The sequence below is a fragment of the Sturnus vulgaris genome, chromosome 18, assembly GCF_052056855.1.
Source record: "Sturnus vulgaris isolate bStuVul1 chromosome 18, bStuVul1.hap1, whole genome shotgun sequence".
NCBI classification, from domain to species: Eukaryota; Metazoa; Chordata; class Aves; order Passeriformes; family Sturnidae; genus Sturnus; species Sturnus vulgaris.
In genome coordinates this window covers 3164295-3185982 of record NC_142260.1, presented here as the reverse complement: position 1 = coordinate 3185982, position 21688 = coordinate 3164295, and the positions used below count along the sequence as shown (strand labels likewise).

Sequence of the window (21688 nt, the reverse complement as noted above, 5' to 3'; positions counted from 1 at the left end):
GTGCTGATGTTCCTCACCATTTTTCTGTTCTCTCAGAAGTCCCATTGCATCCTCTCTCTGCCCTACGGAATGCCTGCTTGAATGTGCCCTAAATGGAGCCTTAATGCTCTTAGCAGGTTGGGAATGTTGTCCTGACACCTTCTGTGCAACAAAAATCAAGATTTAAACCAAGATCATACATGTAAGAGATTTATTTGGCGTGATCTGGTAGGGAAATGCTGTGCTGGCTTGTTTTGCCAGTGACAGGAGTGCTCAGGTCTCAGGTTTGCTGGGTGATTTCCAGAAATTCCAGTCATCAGAAGGGATCTGCTCAACCAAGGCACTGGATTCACCTCTCTTGGCTGAGTGGGACAATCCAGAGCCATCCATCCCAAGGGATTTGTGAGTCACTAGGGCAGGGTCTCCTACGAGAGAAATTGTGTGTGGGGAGATTTGACCAAAACGTGCTTGGGATTTGTTTCTGGACCACAGTCTGCCATTGCAACAGCACTGGAGCAATGAGACCTGAGTGTCCACCAAGGAGTTTGCAGCCACACAGCATTTATGGCTTTAGAGACATCTCTTTAATACAACCTTGTACAATGGGGCTGAGAGAGATCTAGCAGCTTTGGAAACCAGCAGCAGTCCCAAAGTAAATGCTGCAATGTGTGGATGTGGGAATTTTCTATGAAGCTGCCTTTTGGCTTGGCTGGATTTTGGTGGAGCACCTCGTTACACAATGAAAACTTTGTTATTAAAATGCATCCTGGTCTGGAAAGCAAAGTTTAGCTTCCTGTGGAGACCTGATTGAATTCTGCTCCCTCAGAATGGAGCAGTCCCAAATGGAGCATATAAACCATTTGTTTGGTGTCAGTGAACTTTACCAAAGTACCTGCCTGAACAGTTTCCCTTTTGGTGGCTCAAGAGAGACAAAAGAATAACTTTGTTAACAGAAACTAAGCTGCTAATTCTCTTAATGCTCTCTAACCCCTCTGAGCTGACAGACCAAACCATACTGCATGCTTAAGAGCAGAACTTTCACAAAAACACGGGCCCTAATGAGGCTAATTTGTGGCCTCATAGGTTGTCTCCTTCCTTGACTGACACAATAAGGGGTGACAATTTTCCTGTGGGCTCCTCGGGCTGTGTCTGTGTGCTGCAGGGTTTGAAGTCTCATTGTCTTGTTGGACTTGTGGAGAGTCCTCACTGTGGGAAAGGAATCAAAAAGCCACTAGAGCAGAATAATCTGGGCTCTGCAATGTCCATTCTTTTGTTGCTTAAAGCTGCCTTAATACAGAAGGAGTCCTGTAGCTGGTGCTCCAGGGGGCAGGAATAGCAGTGTGGAACAAGGACCTAATTGAAGTGGAGTGGAATAATGGTGACGAGCTGACCTCTGCCTCACAATGCAGTGGGGTTGTTTCACTTAGTAATAAGGCTGAAAAAAAGGGCTGTGTAAGTTTAAAAAATATATAAGGTGTGGAATTGATCACACAGTCCCTTTCCTGCAGCAAGGTCAGCCTTTTTCTTCTGGTTGTGTCTGCTCAGCTCCAGAGAAGTTCCCTGGGTGCTGTGGGATAAGCCCTTGCAGCCAAAGCATGCTCCACTTGGTCTTCACAAATGGAATGTTCTCCCTGAGAAAAAAGAGCATTTTGGTGTACCTTGTCATTTTTAAGCCAAATGTGCCAATGCAGATAATTTGGTGGTAAAGGTGTGCTCTCTGTACACCCAAGGAGAGATTTCAGATGTCTTCTCTTTTCTGGGTTTGTAGCACTGTGGAGGCCTTCATCAAAAACCTGTGGTATTCTGTTAAAAAAAACCCTATTTGTTTAATCTGGTCTAATGATCCCATTGGGTAACTCAGCCATCTGCTGGGGGTTTTTGTGTTGTGTTTGTGCAGACTGTACCACCTTCTCCCCAATACCAAAGACACTGAACCATGGAGCAAGGGGAAAGAAGCTTTTGCAGTAATTTTAGGAACTCTTCCTCCCTGTTTAATTGACTTTACATTTATGCAAAGGCCAGGAAAGACACTCTGGTAATCAAGTGCTATGCATGACCTGGCAGAGATAAAAATGGCAGAATGTTTTAGAAGGTGTAGCAAAATAAATCCAGTCATTAGCATCACACTGGTTCTTCATTTGGTTAAAGCAGGCACTGGCACTAAATTCTGTCTAGCTAGGAAGGTGTGTAGAAATACAGAGCACTGTGATAATACCCAGGTTATCTTGGGCGGTATGTACTTAAATCAGAAAAAAAAAATGATAACAAAATGATTAATGACAAAGAGAATTGATGTACAACATGTGTGCAATCTGCACATTGGCCTGGTCTCCACTTGGTCATTGCTGAGATAGCTTGAGATGACTCTGGGAATCTGCTCTGTAAGCCAGGAATTGAAATTGGGCTGACCCTTGTGACTGCTGTTCTAAACAGTTCTGTATCTGCTGGCTGCTCTTTTAAGCAGAGAAATAAGAACTTCAATTTAGAGTTGGACATGACATGACCACTTCCATAAAAGAAATGAGGGGGTTTTATGAACATCTAAAAGTATAAGGTGAGAGCATTGGATGAGAATTCAGGTGTTGGACATTCTATGGATGTTGCTCTTTGACCTTGCACAGAAAAGATCACAGAAGGAGAAACCTTGGGGCCATTGGCTTTGCAGGACTGGACTTGCTGCCTTTCCTCTCTGTAAGCTGAAACTTCTTGTCCCAGCTCTGCAGAGTCTTCCCAGAGTTAGGGGCTTAGTCTGTGTATTGACTGACTTTGTTGCCTGCACACAGAGCTGCTGAGGATGCTGATGCTCTTGCACCTTTCCTGTTTTACAGAAGGCATGAGCTGCATGAACAAAGATCATGGCTGTGCCCACATCTGCAGAGAAACACCCAAAGGAGGAGTAGCCTGTGAATGCCGACCAGGATTTGAGCTGTCCAAGAACCAGAGGAGCTGCATTTGTAGGCAACATTCTGCATATGCTTATGGTTTCCCAAAGTGAACAAACTGTTCTGTTTGCAGTGAAATGGGGCTTGGTATGTTTTAGCTGTGGGATGACACAGCTGAACTGTGTGTGTCTGAATTAAACCAGAATTGATGTCTATTCTGGACACTGTCACACAGGTCTGTTAATTGCTGTAGTGTCTGCAGTGTGGGAGCTGTGCATCGTTCCTAACAATGGGAAGCTCAGCTCCACGAGAGAGCTGGGCAGTGTTCCAGTCTCTCAGAGCCCTTCAGGATGGAGGCAAGTCAGGAAGGGGTGTTGGATGCTCAGATGGAATTGCACTCTGTCCTTCAAAGGTGCTGGAAGTATTTGTGAGAGTTTCCTCAGGGAGCTCCCCACTCTGACAGGTTTCCTCACATGAGAGGCACCTCTGTATCCCTTTTTTTTGGGATTGAATGCATGAGAGATGGTATTTCTTGTTCAGACTTAGATGTTTCTTAATTCTTATCTATGCTACAGTGAGTTCTACAGCACTTGTAGCTGACAAACTGAAAATGGAGATGTATCTTTTTCTTTACAAGGTGTTTTAAGGCAAATGGTCCAATTAAGAAATGCTACCTAAATTATTTTTATTTTTAATGTAATATCTAATTATCTATGACCTGCAATGTGTTTTTTTAAAATCTAATTACAAAATATTACCCTCTAATTACAAAATATTACCCAAACTCATGAAGAAGAAGGTAAAGAAGCAGGACAAGAACCTCTGCCCTAAAACCTCCATCTTGCCCTCTACATATTACTATATTCTAAGACTTTAAATTTTAATTTTTTCACCATGTGATATTACACACTTCTATTCAAACTGCACACCCACGATTCGACTTTTATCACTTAATCTTGGAAGCCTTTCCCATGGCCTCGTATTGGTGAGGGGGTCAGTGTCTGCCAGCCCAGGAAGCTCAAAACTCCCAATTTGGCAGAGTTCCATCCTGAGTGATGTGTGTTTTCCTCCTGCAGTGACCTGTAACCACGGCAATGGGGGCTGCCAGCACACGTGTGATGATGCTGACAATGGGCCCGTTTGTGGATGCCACCCCAAGTACGTCATGCACGTGGATGGGAAAACCTGCCTGGGTCAGTATGCAGGGCAGGCAAGGAGTTCTCTGTGGATGGCCAGCTCCAGGGTGGTGTGGTGCTGCTGTGTGTGCATGAATTAGTGCCCCTCATAATGGAATAGCTGCAAAATGGCAAGGAGTTCAAAATTAAGGATAGTGCATGGGTGAGTTGGTTGGGTCCAGGCAAGTTGTGTTTCTCTATTTAAGTAGCTACCTAATACTCTTGCAACCTGTAATTATCACTGGTCCCTCTGAAACACGAGGCAGGTACTAACCAAAGAAGGCTTCCTTCCCTCTTGGATATTTTAGGTTCAGTTTCTTCAGTAGTGTGAGCCAGAGAGTATAAAAGCAAGGAGTTTGTCTGTAAAAACTGGGACTCTGAAATCAATTAATGTATAATTTTGGCAAGGCAGTTATCCAGTAAAGAAAGCACTTCAGATTTATAAACTCTTCCAGTCTCTGGAAGAGTTTGTTGTCTGTTGATTGAAATCAAATGCTCAGGCATAACTGGCTGGTTGCTGTAATTAGCCCACGATAGATGATGACAGTGCACTCCTAACAGAGCAGCTCAGGCAGTTCTTTCAGCTTGCTGCTGTTTGCTTCATCTGTGGCACATCTTTTGTTTTGTTAAAGATACTGAAGAAAACGTGACTTGTAAGGAAGCCACAAAAGCAAAATATTCTCCTGGTTTTCACTGAAGGGTTTTCGTGATTTTTATTACTGCCGGCTCTTTAAAAATAATTTATTTCTGCCTGATCAGTTCTGACTGTCTGATTCAGTGTGTGATGCAGCTGTTTGTGTGTGTTGGATGTCAGATGAGGGTTCTGGTCGGGGCACCTTTACTCACTTGCTTTTTTCATGTTCCTTACAGAGAGGGAAGAAGCTGCTGTTGAAGTTTCTGAGGGGAACACCACAGCAGCAGCTGATGTGGACAAGAGAGTGAAGCGACGTTTGCTTATGGGTAAAAGTGCTGATTCCAAATAATTCTGCTGCTTGTTGAAACCTTTTAGTGTGGGGCATTTTTGGTTTTTTATGGTAGCATTCAACTCTGGGCTGAATTCTGCCTGAGATGATCCACTCTCTCTTAAGGAAATAATATTATTCCCTAATGTTCAGATATTTAAATGAATAGCCTTGTTTTCAAAAAAGAATGACAGAGGAAGAAAGAAGATGCACTCTGTCTTCCCTTGGAGGTTGGACACAGCCTGCCAATACTGCATGTGAGATGGGAGACTGGGAGGGAATAAAGCAGTAAAGCTCTCAAAACCTGGCAATAAATAGCATACACTCGATGCTGCAGAAAATGAGGATACAGAGCTAGAAAGTAGGTTTCAAAAAGCAGACATTAAAAAATGTTCTTTGCAGCTGTCCCAACCAATACATGCTATGTAAAATTTTATTTGTCCAGCCAGTGAAAAGGTTGTTAGATGACTGAGGTGGTGAGACTGATGACAAGAGGATGAATTCCAAAGACTGAGTTTTTTCTGTTTGATTGGATGTGAAGAAGTATTTTAGGAGTGTTCACTGGAAAGGTTTGGTGAGATTCAGACATAGTTTGCATAGGGAGGAGTTAGAGGAACAAACTTTGGTTGAAATGGCACCTGGGTTACCAGGTGAGGGTGTTATCCACCTTGACTGGGAGCACAGGTAGCACGGGAAGATGAGTCGGGAGGGATTTAAGAAAACTCCTTTAATAGTGCTGAGTGCAACCAGGTGTCTCACTGGTGGGAAGTGTCAGAGGATCAGCCAGGATTCAGTGTGGGCATAAGGAAACTGAGTGGCAGTAACAGACTCATCATCAAGGAGTGGGGATTTGTGTTTAAAATGGAATGGAATGGAATGGAATGGAATGGCCAGAAGACAGTATTTTGGTTGGTAGAGTTTCCACAAAAAAACCTGGGAATCGCTGAGGCAGGCTAAACGTTTGAACAGCAGTGTGCCTGGGCCCATGCCTTGTATCCACGATGTTTGTTGGTGCCGTGGTGATTTCCCTGAGGAAAGCTGAGCTCTGTCCATTGTGCAGAAACGTGCGCCGTGAACAACGGCGGCTGCGACCGCACCTGTAAGGACACGTCCACAGGAGTCCACTGCAGCTGCCCCGTGGGATTCACACTCCAGTTTGATGGCAAGACATGCAAAGGTGGGGTTTGTATTCCTGGGCACGTGTGCCAACACCTGAGAGGTGTTACCAGGTCCTGGAAGATATTAATCTCCAAATGGAGGTTGAGGGTTCCTTTATATCAGGTGTATCATGTGCAGAAAATCTCTTCTTGTCTGCCCTCCTGCTCTCCACTTCCACCTCCTGTGCCTCGTTTTTCAGAGATCAGGTTTGGGAGAGCTAAAACAAGCAGAAGTCAGCACTGGCAGAGGCCAGCAGGTGTGGGGGTGCTCACAGGTATCCACTCCAATAGCCTGCTGTGCTACCCACAGCCAGCTGGGCATTAGAGCAGAAGTAAGAAAAATATCAGTGTGTGAACAGGGATGTGTTTTATAAATATGCACTGCTCCAAGCAGCTCTAATGAGAGCTCTGGCGAGGAGCAAAGGCACGGTTAGGCTGTAGATTATATTGCTTTTCCAGTAATTAGATTTTAACACTGTTCTGCTCAGCAAAAATGATGAAATCCCCAAGCCTGAGTCAATTAATATTAGATAAAGGCCTCATTCTAATATTGCCATGAAAAGGACAGAGCAGTTCAGGAAGGCTCTGTCTGAGATTTCTGCAGGGCTTACTAAAAGGAAATGGAGAGAATGTTTAAAATACTAAAACCTCTTAGAGAGCCTTGGAGTCAAAGTGTTTCCAAACAGAACTTAGGGAATGGTCTTTTATGAATGCATTACCCAAATGCAACTGACAGCAATATATGAAATGAGAGCAAATAACACTGTCCTGGGGCTGAGTGGGCTGGATCATTCTGAAGAGTTGGATCTGATCTTCCTTACAATTTGTGGTAGTCTCACTAGATTTTGTTTCTGGGCTCCTCCAACTGACTGGATGTGATTATTTTCTGAATCTGGCAGTGAGAGGAGGTTGAGTGCTGAAGCTTTGTGTTTATTTGCTGAAGCCTTTTTATTTTTTTTTGTTGTTGTTACAGATATTGATGAATGCCAGTCCAATAATGGAGGCTGTGATCATTTCTGTAAAAACACTGTTGGCAGTTTTGATTGCAGCTGCAGAAAAGGATTTAAATTATTAACAGATGAGAAGTCCTGTCAAGGTATGTGCACTGGAGAGACAATGGTACAACAGAAGTAGGACAAATCAGCGTGGCTTGGACATCTACTACAATGATGAAGTGATAATGGACTCCAGAATAATTTCCCTTCCTCAGTTTGGATTTTTTTCTTCTGAAACAGCTGTTGAGTTAATGCAGTTGGCTTGATGCTATTGTAGGAGATAAGTTTAATGGCACAGTGAGTTATTATCTGGAAGGGACAGAGACAGCATCATATTAAAAAACTCCCTATAAGGTTAATGCTTCCCCCCGCCTTAATGATCTTAAAATAATTTACAGGGAAAATTAGGCAACGTCTCTCTCTCCATCTTTGACTGATTCACTACTGCAGTGAAACTGTTTTTTCTTAATAGGTTATTAATTGGCATGAGCTCGTAATCAAAGGAAAAAGATATATAATGTGATCTATGAAATTATAGTCTGTAGACAGACTGGAATCTCTGTTCCTTAAAACACCATGGAGCATTTGCTATTGAGGGTGACATGGGTTTCTCCTGGTAGACCTACAAAGCATATTTGCTTTGCTGTACAGTGGTTTGTACATATAGATTTAGCAATCCTATTTAAGCTGCTCAAATGCACAAAAAAATGAGAAGATCGAAATGGTCTGTGGTTGTGGAAAAGCAACAGGATGAAACAATGTCAATTCAGTCAGCCAAATGGTGAATTATGTGATTTCCTAGGCAACCAGCTGACATTAAAGGTGAATTTCAGAAAACTGAATTGACCAAGAGAAGATAATTTTCACCTGTTTTTTTTGGTGTATTCTTATCCTTTATAAATAGGCAAAGAAGGACAGCTATTTATATGGAAAAACTTATTGTATAAACATCTGATTTTCAAGATAGTTTGGGGGTTTTGTTTTAATGAAATCTGTTTGTGAATGTATCTTAAAGACTTGCATCTCCCTTTGGCCCCTGTCACTTCTGTTGCTTTCCCTAGACTGTTTCAAAAGTGATATCATGCTGCATGCCAAAGCCCAAGGAAAAAGACTGATGAAAAGTGCTAGAGAAGTTGATGTGAACATTTTTTGTGTCTTGCAGCATCCTTGCCTGGCATGCAAAATGTACTAGCACAGAAATTTTAGGTACTTTTGATGGTATAATGAGTGTTCATTCTCAGAGCACACTGTGATTTTCAGCAGGTTTAAATCAGGCACTGTTTATTCATATAGAGCTTCATTTAGGGAGAAAAATACAAAGGCAATTCTTCCCTTTGTAGACTTCATTTCTGTGCAGAGTAATCCTAATGAAATAAGAGTTTTGTCAGCAGTTTTCTTCTCCCGCAGAAGAGCAATAATTTGATTTAAACATCATTGTAAAAACGTGACAGCATTTTTTGCGCTTGCCAAGGGAAATCTTGGTTGGCAAACTAAGCGCTCTTCTTAAAAACTCTCATTTCATTATGTTCCATGAGAGAACCTGCTAAGCTGACACAAACCTGCAGGTCCCTGCAGTCGCTGGGCTGTGCTGGGGCTCCGTGCCAGGTTCTGATGCCTCTCTTTGAACCTTGCAGACATCGACGAGTGCTCCTTCGAGCGGGCGTGCGACCACACCTGCATCAACCACCCCGGCTCCTTCGAGTGCTCTTGCAACAAGGGGTACGCCCTGTATGGCTTCACACACTGTGGAGGTGAGTGACAGACACCCCACAGCCCCTGTGGCACAGGGATGCTGCCACTGGCCCTGCAGGACACGAACTGATGCAGACACAGGCACCCTGAGGAATGAATTTTAGCCCTTGCTGTGATAGTGAGGCGTAGAAAAAAAATAGAAGCTGGTCCCGCTTGTTTCTGTCTTTGCTCAAGTGATTTTTGCCTTTACACTGTGCATGCAAAAGGGATCTGTAACTGGCTTGTTTCTGAGTCCATAATTCAATAGTTTTCACATGCTGAAGAGTCATTTACTTCAGTGAAAAGTCAGTGGAGTAGGACTTGAAGAACAGGAAGCTCTGAATGACTGAGGATTATGGTTCTGCAGGCTGCTCTTGTGCACATGTCAGATCCTCCTGTGATGCAGGTTGGAATTTAGCTGATGTAGTACTACTTTACATGGGCCAAGATTAATACTCTTAAATTTTTATGGCTTTCCTACAAGAGCAGCTCAAGGAAAGAGAAAGTTGTTCATAGAAGCTCGACATGTAACAAATTCCCAGAATTAACATGAAGAAACATGAATAACTGGGACATTAAATGGAATCAAACTTGTTTTATATAAGCTTTAGGCAAGACCTTACTGACTTCAAAATTTACTTTATTCTGAGTGAGACCTGTTTATTTCTGAGGCAGAATGAGCACAGTAGGAGATAACAATTCAGAAATCTCTGTGTGCCTGTTTATTCTCCCCTCTGCCTCTAGAAATTCTGCAAATAAGATTACAGGGCTACAGCATCACTGTGTTTTATCCTGATGAACATGGGAACTTACCTGGATAAGGAATAACACTGTCATGTGCTCTACTTAGTAAAAGACGACTTCTGATTAATTCCTCTGCATTAATTCAATCTCTTTTGGCTACCAGTGAGGAAAAGGAGCTGTAATTTTGCTGTTGGCTGCTAATTGGCCTTTTCTTGTCATACCCCCATGCAGAAGATGTTAATTCTCATAGCACATTAAGTTCCTCATTTACTGGCAATCACAGGCTGGTCAGAGCTGGTAGAATACTGAGAATACACCCTCTGACCTCTGTGGAAGAAGTCAGTAAGTGTTGGAGAGAAGAGGCTGGCATCCTAAGAAAAGGCCAATGAAAACCAAAGATTTGGGCTGATTTTGTGGTATTTTAGGCAACAGTACCAGTTTAAGGTGTTGCTTTCTTTCTCCATTATTCCTCTGCTGTTCATTCCTATCCCTGCTGCCTTGATTCTGTTAAAAACATATTCTCCTCCCAAATCACTCTGGCTTTGTAATGTGTTTCATAGTGTTTTCTAACCAGTTGTTACTTAGAGGGTACCTGGTCTGGGGACAGCAGTGGCAAGAATTTACCAGCATTGAGATAAGTATGTGTGGAAGGAGGCAGCCTCAGATGCACAAACTTTATGGGACTTTCAACAGGTTTCTTGATGGCAGCTTTCTGGGTTTATGTACAACTGCCATAAAGTTATGGGAAAGAAGTGAAGCCCTCCTGAGGGTGGATCTGAGCAGCAAAGACAGAGACCTTTGCATTTTCCTTTGTTGAAATTCATAAGATTCCTATTGACCCATTTCTCCAGGCAGTCAAGGTCCCCCTGAATAGTGGCAGAACCATCTGGTGCATCAGCCACTCCTCCCAGTTTTGTCTCATCTGTGACTTGCTGTGGGTGAACTCTTGTCCCACCATCCAGGTTTAATGGAGAGGATAAATTGCATTGGCCCCAGTGCTGACCCCTGGCATGCAGCACTGCTGAATGCTGCATTCTGCATCAGCATGCAAGTTTGCACCAGAGGAAGCATGTGTTGTGTTGCCAGTAATTTCTCCTTCTACTGGCATTTATTGGGTGGGACAAGGCTCCAAAATTGGCCAAAAGAGACAAGGAGGACACAATGTTTGCCCACAGATCCAAAGTGTTCCACAGTGGTTGCATCTATCAGAGCACTTTGGAGGAGAATGAATCCTGCCCATATTCTCTGTCTTCATTTAAAAATAGAAATATCAATTAACCAGACACAGTGCAATACAGATTTGACTTGATCTGCTCTTCTTAGAGTTGATTTGTTATCATATTGCTGAGGCTGAATATTGTTTAATTATGAGCCACCAGTATTTGGTCTGTTTGACATTTTTCAAAGGATTTCCATGAAGACAAACTATTTCAAGGTAGGTCTAGGTAGCATTCCTGAAGTCTTTTCAAAACCCTACTGAGCAGTATTTGTGTCCACATTTACCTAGTGGAGTTAGAGTGCATAACTTTGGGAAGAGCAACTTTTAAAAGGTATCTTTACCTTTCCCCTGTAGATATTAATGAATGTAGCATCAACAATGGTGGCTGCCAGCAGCTGTGTGTGAACACACTGGGAGACTACGAATGCCTGTGTCACTCTAACTACAAGCTACACTGGAATAAAAAGGACTGTGTTGGTAAGGTGTCTAATAAATACATTTCTGCTCCTGATGTGTCTGGTGGGGCCATATGGTTGCAGTCAAATTTGATGGTCTGTCCAGTTAAGTGGTATGAGTCATTGTTCCTGGTATTCTGCTTTAATTTTTAGCGAGGCATGATGGTAGTGATGTTGAAACTCATCAAAACAAACAAAACCAACCCCAAAAACAGGAGATACTTTGAGGGATTTTGATGCTTTCTTTCCTGTGCTTTTATCTAGCTCATTCTTCTATTTCTTTTTGTTCCTCTGCATGAGAAGGTTTGCTCACGATAAAGGAAATCACTTTTGTGGTGTGATTTTATTTGGCTTGAATTTTCTGTCTAAACAGCATATGCATGGGTGCTCTCAGGTACCAGCTACAAAAGCAGCTGCATGCTGATTTATTGGTAGGGTGAAGGTAGATGTTTTAATTCTGTGAGTGTTTGTTTTATCCTATTTAGAGACAAAAGATCCCTTGTCTGATAATGTGTCACCCAAGGTACTGCTGCACTGCATTAAGAGTGGTGGGAGTGATAGATGCTTTTTGAGCTGCTCTCCAGATGTCCAGGTATTCTCTGGTAAGTCAGACCTAACAAAACTGAGCACGTGATTCTGTACAGAGTGTAAGGGTGGCCAACCTCCTAACTCTCAGGAAAGCCCCAAGGAGCAGTCAGTAAACAGAGATCTTTGCTCTTTCACTGCAGATAATAAAGGGCTATATCCCTGACAGCGTCCAGGAAAGCCCCTCTTTCCTTGTCTTTTATAACCACTCTACCCACAGATTCCCTTCTCACAACAAGTCTCTTTTTGAAGCTGGGGAGGACAGGGAAGAATTCTCTGTGCTCCCTGGGCCATTCCTTAATTGGCCCTGAGAGGCACTGGTGAATGGGGCAAAGGCATTCCAGCCCTGCGTGGGGTCTGAGATTTTGGGCACACAGCCCCTCCATCCCACAGGACATGCCTGGTGCTTAGGGAATGATGTTCTTTCTCCTCCTGAATCCTTTGAGTGGCTTAGGAAGAGACAAGCTCTAATGTGGAGTATTTTGTCAACACCATGGTGTGTTGATGGCAATTAATGGGTGTAAACCATGTTTTATGCTAGAGGAGTCCTCAGTGTGTGCACTGTGCCTGTGTCTTTACTGTCTGTCTGTCTGTTAGGAACACAAGATGCCTACACCCTCACCTGTGGCAGGTCCTCTCAGCTTAAGAAAAAGCAGCAAAATGCAAACGCTTCCAGCTGGCTGGGTAATCACCACATTTACTGTTACATTGTTTGATTTATTTTCATTGATAACTGTGAAACAAAGGTATTTCTGTTGACTTTTTCCTCCCCCTTATAATCTATCTCTTTTTTATTTCCTCTTCCTCATGACTGTTTTTTGTGATTACCACAGAAAATTCCCCTTGTGCTGCTTCATCCACTTCATTCAATCTGAGACTTAAAAATTAAGAAAAAGATCAGTAGTGATCTAAGTGGACTCTAAGTAATTGCTTAGACCAGGACTTATGTCTCTTTTTATTCATCCAAACCTGGACAGTGTTGGCAACATACAATGTGTTTAAGTTGAGCTGTTGGACAGTAAAGTTTAGAAAGCATTTGCAGCCATTGACATAAACTACTTTCTACAATGATTTGGAGTATCTCCTTTGATTTCAGCTCGCCCTTATTTGATTCACCCAATAGTAGATCTGACCTTGATCTCCTTTCTCCTTCTCTCTTTCTAATTTTTTTTTGCTAATAAAATGTACTACACTTCATCCTAATTCCAGTTGTGAACCAGCTTCACAGAAAGAGGGTTTTGGCATCTCATTAGGTTTTCTGTGATGATCATATCAGCACAATTTTTGTTGTCATCATTATGGTGTGATATTAGGGCTATCTCAATTTTCTAATCCTTTTAAAAAAATAAATTGTCATTGTTTCTTCCTGAAGATGCTTCAGCCATCAAGATAAGCGTAACCTTTAAATTAAATGAAGGAAAATGTAGTTTGAAAAAGACTGAGATGTTTCAAGAAGGTCTGGAGCAGATGACACCAGGTATGAGTATAAAAATGCAGGTAAGCAGGTTAGAGCCATAGCTCAGAGGTGAAGTGCTTTCCAGATATGAAGTGCACCACAAGAAAAGCATAGAGAACTGAAGGCCTTCTGTTCTTCATTCTTCCTGCTTGGCCATGGCTCTTGCAAAAGTTATTTCAGATCCCAGGATTTCCTTGTGGCATCCTCACAGTCTTGCTAGGAAAGCCATAAATTGTCAGTAAAATCAACCATTTTTTTTGTTAATTTGATTCCTTCCATTTCTTCCTCTTTTTATCTTCTTTCCTTTCTCACCTGCTCCTTACTGTCTGATGCCTCATTGAAGAATCTCCTGACCTTTTATGCTGACTCCATTGTCAAAGGGTTATTCCTCTTTTCTCTTGTCTTCTTTTCATACTTCAGCAGCCCCAGATGGATGCAGTGAGGTCAGCTCTTCCATCTGTTCCAAAGCAGAAAGAATAGCCTGTGAATTTACAAAGTCAGCAGAAAATGAGGAGGAGTCCTTTAAAAAAAAAGGGGAAAAAAATGGAGAAAGGAGTCATTAAACAATATGACGAATCAGTGTGTCTGATTGTTTGTCCTTAGCAGAGTAACAGTGAGAAACTGTGCTGAATGCTCAGTGACAAGTAATGCACTCCAGAACCAGAGCTTATTCTGGGTGTTTCCTTTATCTAAACCTTATTTTCTCACTGAAGCCATGAGAATGGTCACGACTCTGTGTGAGGGTGCACCAGGTGAGAGGCTGGCCAAACTCTTCTTCTATTGGCACGTGGAGGTGATGGTTTGCTCCTCTTTAACTCTTCATGGTGACACTGAGCACTGGCGAATGTTCAATAACAGAGCTGGCCAAGCTTTTGCTTCCTTTGATTTTGTTCATACAGAGAGACAAAACTCAGTCATGGAGAGCTTCCACTATGTAAACCTAACATGCAGCTCTGGCAAGAAAGTCCATGGAGCCCTCAGTAGACTGACAGCGACTAGAGAGATTTTTATCACTGCGGACTTTGAGCTTGAAACGAGCCGCAAGGAGGTGACAGGTTGGTTGGAAAATAATTCCAGGTGCGGTTTGAAGCTTCTTGCCATTTGCTCCTTAATTTCTGTATTTTTTCCACTTCTGTCTGTATGCACAATGATGAGAAAAAGTATCTCCTGTTTTGAAAATTAATTTAACCTCTTCAGAAAGAGTGAGAGACGGGCACGGCTTCAAAGAGCTGCCCGGTGTATTTACCCTTGAGGATTTCAGATTTGTTCCCAGGTGTTTTCTCAGTGGTCTGAGTTGGTTGGTGTTGGGAACGGGCTGGGGTTCAGGGCACTTACAGCGGGCTCCGCCGCTGCTGCTTTGCAGACTCGTGCGACGTGCGCTGTGCGCGCAAGAAAACGGAGAAGCGGTTCCGTAAAACCATCCGGACCCTGCGCAGAACCGTCAGCAGGGACCAGTTCCGTGTCCGCCTCTCCGGCACGGACCACGAGGTGGCCAGGAAGGCTCCCAGGCCATCGGAGCCACAGCAGTCCTGTGCTGTGGGACAGCTGCATCCCAGATGTGGTGAGTCAGGAGGGAGTCGGGGATGGAGCACCGCGGGCTTTGCTCAGCTCGGGGGGATCGTGGCTCACTTGTCCAGGACAGAGGAGGCTTGGGTGGGCAGAGGTGGGGAGTGGTCTCAGTGCTGCTGAAATTCTCTCACCGAGTTTATTGTCAGCAGTTGTTGTGGTACAGAGGAGAAGAAGGGCTGAGCTGCAGCTGATGTACAGCCTGCAATAAGCTCGGAGGCAAAAATCCTGGGAATGACATCAGGCACCAGCAGCCTTGACATCACTAATGTTACTTTTAAGACTATATTTAATATTCAGTGTAATGTTGTGTTCCTGAGCTTGTGCACCTCTCACCTCTCCCTCATCCCGAGGAAAAGACTGCTCAGGATTTGATACAGTCACGTTCCCTTTCCTAAGCTCAGAGTCCCAGAGTATCTTCATGACAGAGTTATAAATTCAGGGAGAGTTTATAGGCCATCACTGAGAAAAGTCTTAATTATCATGGCACTGGAGGGCACCACCATTATGCAGTCCATAGTAAATGCTTCCAAAGCACAAAAGTTAAGGAGAGGGGTCAGATGTTACATCTTAACAGAGACCTAACAACCGTGACGGCTGATTCAGGCTGCACGGGGCAGGCAGCGTGTAGGTGGATTGTGAATCAGCAAGCCTTTAAAATGCTTGTCACATTAAATTACTATGTCTTCCAGCACCAGCAGTTGGCCTAAGAATAGATTTTCCAATCCAGTTTTGCTAACTCTAGAAAAACTTGGGTTCGTAGAACAGACAAATCGTTTAAAACATCTGTGCAAGCAAGCAGGGAATTAGTCAGGAAATCTCGGAAAAAGCTGTAAGAGTTCTTTTTTTTTTATTCTTGGAACATTGCAATAAATCTGAAAAATTTTGGAGTGTTCACCAAGATGAGTTTACAAGGATATTTTCAAGCTATTTTGTGGGATGCTAGAGGAAGGCTTTGAAAAAAATCTGTCAGTCCAATTGTACAGAACACAGTATGACTGAAAATATTTGTGATTTCATCTGGAAAAAACAGCAATGAGCAAGCTAAAAATGTTGCAGGTGGAGAAGGCAATGTGTATTACAATTGGAAATAGGAACAGAAAAGAAACACAATATTTTTTAGGTAGCTGCAGAACCAGTTTAATGTCGCAGCACAAATGAGAAGCATGAGTGGCATTTCTGTGCTAGTTCAGAGAGGAAAGGGAATTTTTTGGGCAATACCTGCCTGGGAAGCTCTTTGGTGTGATGAGCACAAACAGTTTGTCCATGTTTAAAACAGAATGACTGAGCATGTGAAGACAAAGGTTTTGAACAACAATTTATAGAAGTCAGGCCTCTTGTGTGGCTGCATTGGTGCCATGGTTTGTTCTGGACACCCTGACAGGTGCTGCTGTGAGCAGTGGAATGACCCCGTGTGTCTCATGCCTGATGGTTTGATTATTTACTCATGCCTAACAAGGTGCAATCACTAAATGAACCTTCCTTTCTTCAGCTGAATTATTCAGACCATTCCCTTGTGTAGATTTGCTGTGATCAAACGGGAGGTGGAACTCGCACCGCAGTTTTTCACTTACACGGATGTTTAGATCTCTCTCCTTGCACTTCCATCAGTAGTGTAGATTTCATTATATGGACAGAAAATTAGTATCTTTGAAAACTCCCTACATCACTTGTCAGGCTGGTGGGAGCTGGGCAGGCAGCTCCCTGTTGCTGAGAGGACATAAAAGTACACACAGTGCTGTTAGGAACGCCTCATTTCCTTAGAAAAAGCTGATTGTCCCAGGGTGAATGGTTAAGGTAAGACTGGGGGCTGCTGCTTGCACTGCCAATCAGAGGGAGCTGAGAAACACGCTGGGGAGAGGAGAATAGAGTGGGAATAGTGTGAAGAAAGGCAAGAAGCTCGTTCAGGGATCTGTGTGGGAGAGGGTGTTTTGGTTTTTGTTCCTTTGTTTTGATGTAATTGTTTTGTAGAGCTGCTTGGGAACTTCTGGATGGGATTTGGGGTCTGCTTACCAAGTGGTTCTGGGGAGAAAGTGGCTCCACAGGAAGAGATACTGGTCAGCAGATGGATTCAGTGCAGCTGGTGGATGTGGCCTCTGGACAGCAAAGGACTTTGGCAAAAGGATTTTGCTCAGTCTGGCCAGAGGAGTAGGGAGCAGTGAGGGAACAAAGCAAGTCAAAGGGACTTACAAGTCTTCCTTGATGCAGTTACTGAGTGAAGTGCAGGTTTTAGTTCATTGTTTTCAAGTACTTGGAGTATGGCTAGGTTAGATACAGTTTTGTTTATTCAGAGGGTTTTGTGCTGGTCCTCTTCCAGTGGTAGAATTCTCCTGGCACAGCACTGTCTGAAGCATTATTGATATTTGAGCAGTGTCAGAGGGAAAGTCCAGTCCGACTCCTGCTCTGACTTTTCTGCTGGGTAACTGGCCTGCAATTGCAGCAGCAAGATAAGTTTCATTTGTTTTCACACTTCTGGTGAGGTAGTTCTATCCCTGATTTTTCTGTCTTAACTCCTACGGTCTTGAGTGGGGCACAGTGCAGAAGAAAAGCTTTAGAAAGGCACCAGGAACAAATTGCATGTGGTCTCCAGATTATTCTATCATTATTAATATGCTGGATGCTTGCACTTGTGGGCCTGCTGTTCTTTAAACAGCTACTGGTGGTAAAAGGGAATTCACTGCTGATTCCAAGGAGTAGTGTAGTTTATTTCAACTTTGCTGTTTATTGTACAGTTCTGTTGGGGATTTTCTGATGCTTTAAAGGCTCAAATATTGCATTTTTCTACCTTGTTATGTGTGAGCTCTGTATCTATGATGAGCCCATTCAGCACTGGCTCATGTTGGTTAATCCCATAAAATCCTGAGTATGGCATCCAAGGAGAAACCAGTGATAAAAATGATAATCATAATCATGGATATCACATGAAATGCATATGGCAAAATGGAACTTTCATCAACCTGCCCAGAGAACTGGATTCTCTTAGCAGGAGTGTGATTTTCCTGCATTGAAGTAGATCTCAAGGTAATAAATATTCATTTTGGAATGTCAGTGCATCAGGGTGTGAACCCTCTGAGCATGCTGGAAATGCTGCATGCTTCCCTGAGGGAGATTTGTCTCGGGGAGAATGCAGCTTCACTCACTAGCCTGGCTACCAGAGTTCCTTCTGCAGTGTGAGCTTGACTTCAGAGAGATTTGACAGCCAAAGACCAACTGGTTAAATACTACCAATTCCTTTGCAGTAAGTGATTTACCAGAAACCTCTGTATTGAAAGAAAATAAGTTCAAACAGCAAACAACTTAGCTGCTCTTCCACTGCTTAAAACTGGCACACCTTGATCACATCCCACGGCATCAAAAGTACACCTTGCCTGCTCCATTTGTTTGTTTTTGTTTGTTTGTTTGTTTGTTTGTTTGTTTGTTTTTTTTGTGTTGGACACACCAGTACTTTCAGAGGTGGAAGGAGGCACTGAGAATTACCATTTCCTGAAATGGATGCAGAAAAAAGGACATGACAGCATGTCCTTGCTCCACAGTAGCTGCAAAGTGGATTCCCCCAAAGAGCTGTCACTTCAGAGAACAGCAGGCATGAGCAGCACTGGCACAGGCACTGCTCTGATGTAAGTGATGAGCAGCTTCATCTTGTGTAGGAGGTGTCAGTGCATTTCATTGCTCAGCATTCAGCAGCCTTGTCCCCTCAGCTGAGAGCATGCAAAGGAGATAAAAGCATTTCATCCAAAATGATGAGCCACATCTCAAAGGTTTGGATGTGCTATGATAGTGGCATTATAAAAGTATGAGAGAGTATCTAAAAGGAAAAGCAAAGTGCTGCTTGCCTTTACAGTTGTTATAATTAATATTTGTGTTACACAACTGTTGCTGTTTGTTTTTTGGTTTTTTTTTTTACAATTTCATGAATATTCAAGAGGAAGAAATGAATTATCAAATGGGGAAAAAGAGTGCTATTTTTCCTGCTAACCTGCTTGCCCTGAAAATCATAGATTCAACACATAAATCCTCAGAATGGGTTACCATCTCATGTGACCTAAATGTGTGACCTGCTAAAACACAATAACTTAAAGGATGCCGCTTCAGAATCAATTTGCATCACTTGTTGCTGATTTTCCTTATAAAGTCAAGGCATCATTCTTAAGAAAATGGTGAATTGGTGGATCATGACCTCCTTTATGAGGTTCACCTTCTCAGCCCCTGAGATACTACAGCATTTGTCTATAGGAGCAAATGCTCAAAGGCTAATGTGTTCAAAAGAGGAGAAGAGCCTTTAAATGTCTTTGTAACTGTTAATCCTGATTCCCTGTGGGCCCCTCTCTTCCCCCCCACCCCCCTTTGCTTCTTGTTTTTGCATCAGAAAAGCTTTCACTTTTTTTCCCCCTCTTTAAAACAGCTGCATGAGACTCAAGACCAGGTTTTTAATGGGTATTGAAGATAAACAAAGAAATGGCTGCACAAATGAAGTCTACTAGAGGCAATTGTTTCTTTTGTTCATTTGGAGAAAAACAATCAAGGTTCTGAAAAAAAAAGAGCAAAACCAGCCAGTGGAATTGTGGTTTAATGTCATTATTTGCAAATCTTCAGATCTGGTTTTGACTGGGTATTTCCCACATGTCGGGTGCGTGCAGTTTCTGGTTTTGAAAAATGAAGCTCATAAACTTCTGTACTTGTTTTCTCTAAGCAAATCCCTGGAAAAGTTTAACTTCATAGAGGTATTCCTTGTGGATTTTTGTTAATTTTGTTGGGCTTTTTTTTTTAAGAGGAGGTTCATCCTAACTTTGTGCACAGTCCTGTGGAGTTCTGTGGGATGATTTCTGTGTTGAAATAATGCCCCTATTATTAATGTTGCTATAATTGAAGCTAACACTATTTGTTATGCTAAACTGGGTCCCTGTGAATGCTGTGAGCTTCTAAACAGGCTTTCCTCAGCTCTGTGCTCCAGTGGGGCTGGATGAGTGGCCAGTTTGAAACATTTCTAGGTGGAAGATGAACTGGGAGCAGTTTACAGGGAATGTGTTTATGGATAGAACTGTCTGGACACTTGTACCACTGTGAAAAGCTTGATTTGATGTAGTCATGTGAAGAAACAGATATATTCATGAGTTTGAGGCATTAAAACTGGAGTAATTCTAATATTTGCATTGAATATTGAGTACTTGCTAGACTGCAAATAGCAAAATCTGTATGTGGGTGTACTGACCTCTTTTCTCAAATGCACATAGGATCAATCAAAGCCCGAAGTGTTTGGTGTGTCTCAGAAGTCAGAGCTTTTTTCAGCTGGTTTTGAACACCCTGTTACAGTGCTGCAGTGATGGTAGCTGGATAAACTTTTTTCTTTCTGTTGTTGCCAATTCTTAGGAAAATCAGAAGGAAGTACTCAACTCAAATGGTTCAGATTTAATGGAAAAGTTTTCCTTTTGCCCAGATTGAGAATCTCAGTGATGTCTGAGGAGGTTTTTTAAAGTTTACTTCCTCAATGCAAGTTTTCAAGAATTAGGCACTTTGCTAAATAACCCAAGAAGATTTAGGTTAACTCAGTTGTATTCCACAGGGAGCTCCACAATTTTCACAACATGTGGTTTCAAGGTAAGCAAGATGCAGATGGTAAAGCTGTCAAGAGAGATCTGATGGGATAAGTTCTCAAATGCAACATTTCCACATAAGTTGTGGGTTTAATTCCTGCCTGGGGCAGGTTTCTTTTGGGCTCTGATAGATTTCCTACTCTTCTGCTGGACTCTGAGCAAGTTTAGGAAACCTCAAGTACAGTTTTAAGACTGAATTTGTAGGGTCAGTGTTTCTGTTCAAAACACAGAATAGAGACACCCCTTTTCCCAAATGCAAAAAAGAAGAGAAACAAACAAAAAAACTCCAAACCACCCCAAACTTGACATGTGATTAAAATGAATGGAAAAAGACAAGCTAAGGGGAGAGAGCAGAAAACAGATAATTTCTAGCAAGGCCACTCAGAGCATTGATTTCCCACAGAGCCATGGAGCTGCTCAGGTCTTTCCATTCCTTCTAGGTTTCTGAATTCAGTAGGCACTTCTCAGAATCACCTTTCCTAACCCTGAATTGTCTTTCCTTGCCCTGGAATTGTAAATAGTGCTCTTTCCTTACCTTATTAGGAGTGCTGCAATGAAAGCCTGAATTCATTCATGTTGGTGGAAGTGCACAAATTGTACAGAGATGAGTGTTCTCTAGGAATGTTTATAAAATAGAGAAAGGCTTGAGAAGTGTGGGAGCAAATGAATGTGTGTCCTTATGAGGGCAGAAGTGATGTGTGGTGGAAAAAGTTAGAACCAGGAGCTAAGACTTCCTCACAAGCTTTCATTGATCAGCCACAGAGCACTGCTTAACCTGCTGCATTTTATTTTTAAGCTAAGGAGGAACACTCAACTATTCCTCTTGGTGTATCAGCCATAAACAAAACTCTTCATCATTGATCATGACCGGTAGTTAATGCCCTGCTTGTTGTTAGTCATATATCCTGAAATGAAGCCAAGGCCAATTTAACTTCCTAACAAAACAGCTATTCACTGGGTGATTTATTGGAGCTATAAACTAAAACTAACAGTTTATTATCGTAACAGGTCTTAAAAGGACAGAATTTTTCAGCACAGCTGAACAACTGCAACAGTGTTTTGTGCCTTTCCAGAGCAGGGTAATTATTAAATACTGGCACTGAAGCCAGTTCTTTTGTGAAAAGTTTGGAAACCAGAACTTTTCGAAGATACTCATGGATATTGCTGGGCTTGCTAGATCATACTGAGGTG

At 42.6% G+C, this 21688-nt stretch overlaps 1 protein-coding gene across 4 annotated transcripts in view; it reads left to right on the top strand.

The window, feature by feature from the left end:
- SCUBE2 (signal peptide, CUB domain and EGF like domain containing 2) overlaps positions 1-21688 on the top strand; it is a 40313-nt gene that overhangs the window by 8472 nt on the left and 10153 nt on the right. For 3 of the 4 annotated variants that reach the window (XM_088175299.1, XM_088175300.1, XM_088175301.1), the window contains exons 5-16: positions 2808-2933; positions 3938-4054; positions 4907-4996; positions 6059-6175; positions 7129-7251; positions 8785-8901; positions 11199-11321; positions 11785-11901; positions 12482-12568; positions 13257-13361; positions 14240-14395; positions 14704-14901. In XM_088175299.1, the coding sequence (XP_088031425.1) occupies positions 2808-2933; positions 3938-4054; positions 4907-4996; positions 6059-6175; positions 7129-7251; positions 8785-8901; positions 11199-11321; positions 11785-11901; positions 12482-12568; positions 13257-13361; positions 14240-14395; positions 14704-14901 (1476 nt within the window). The remainder of the gene's footprint in view (positions 1-2807; positions 2934-3937; positions 4055-4906; positions 4997-6058; positions 6176-7128; positions 7252-8784; positions 8902-11198; positions 11322-11784; positions 11902-12481; positions 12569-13256; positions 13362-14239; positions 14396-14703; positions 14902-21688) is intronic. The other variant, XM_088175302.1, reaches the window with a different exon arrangement.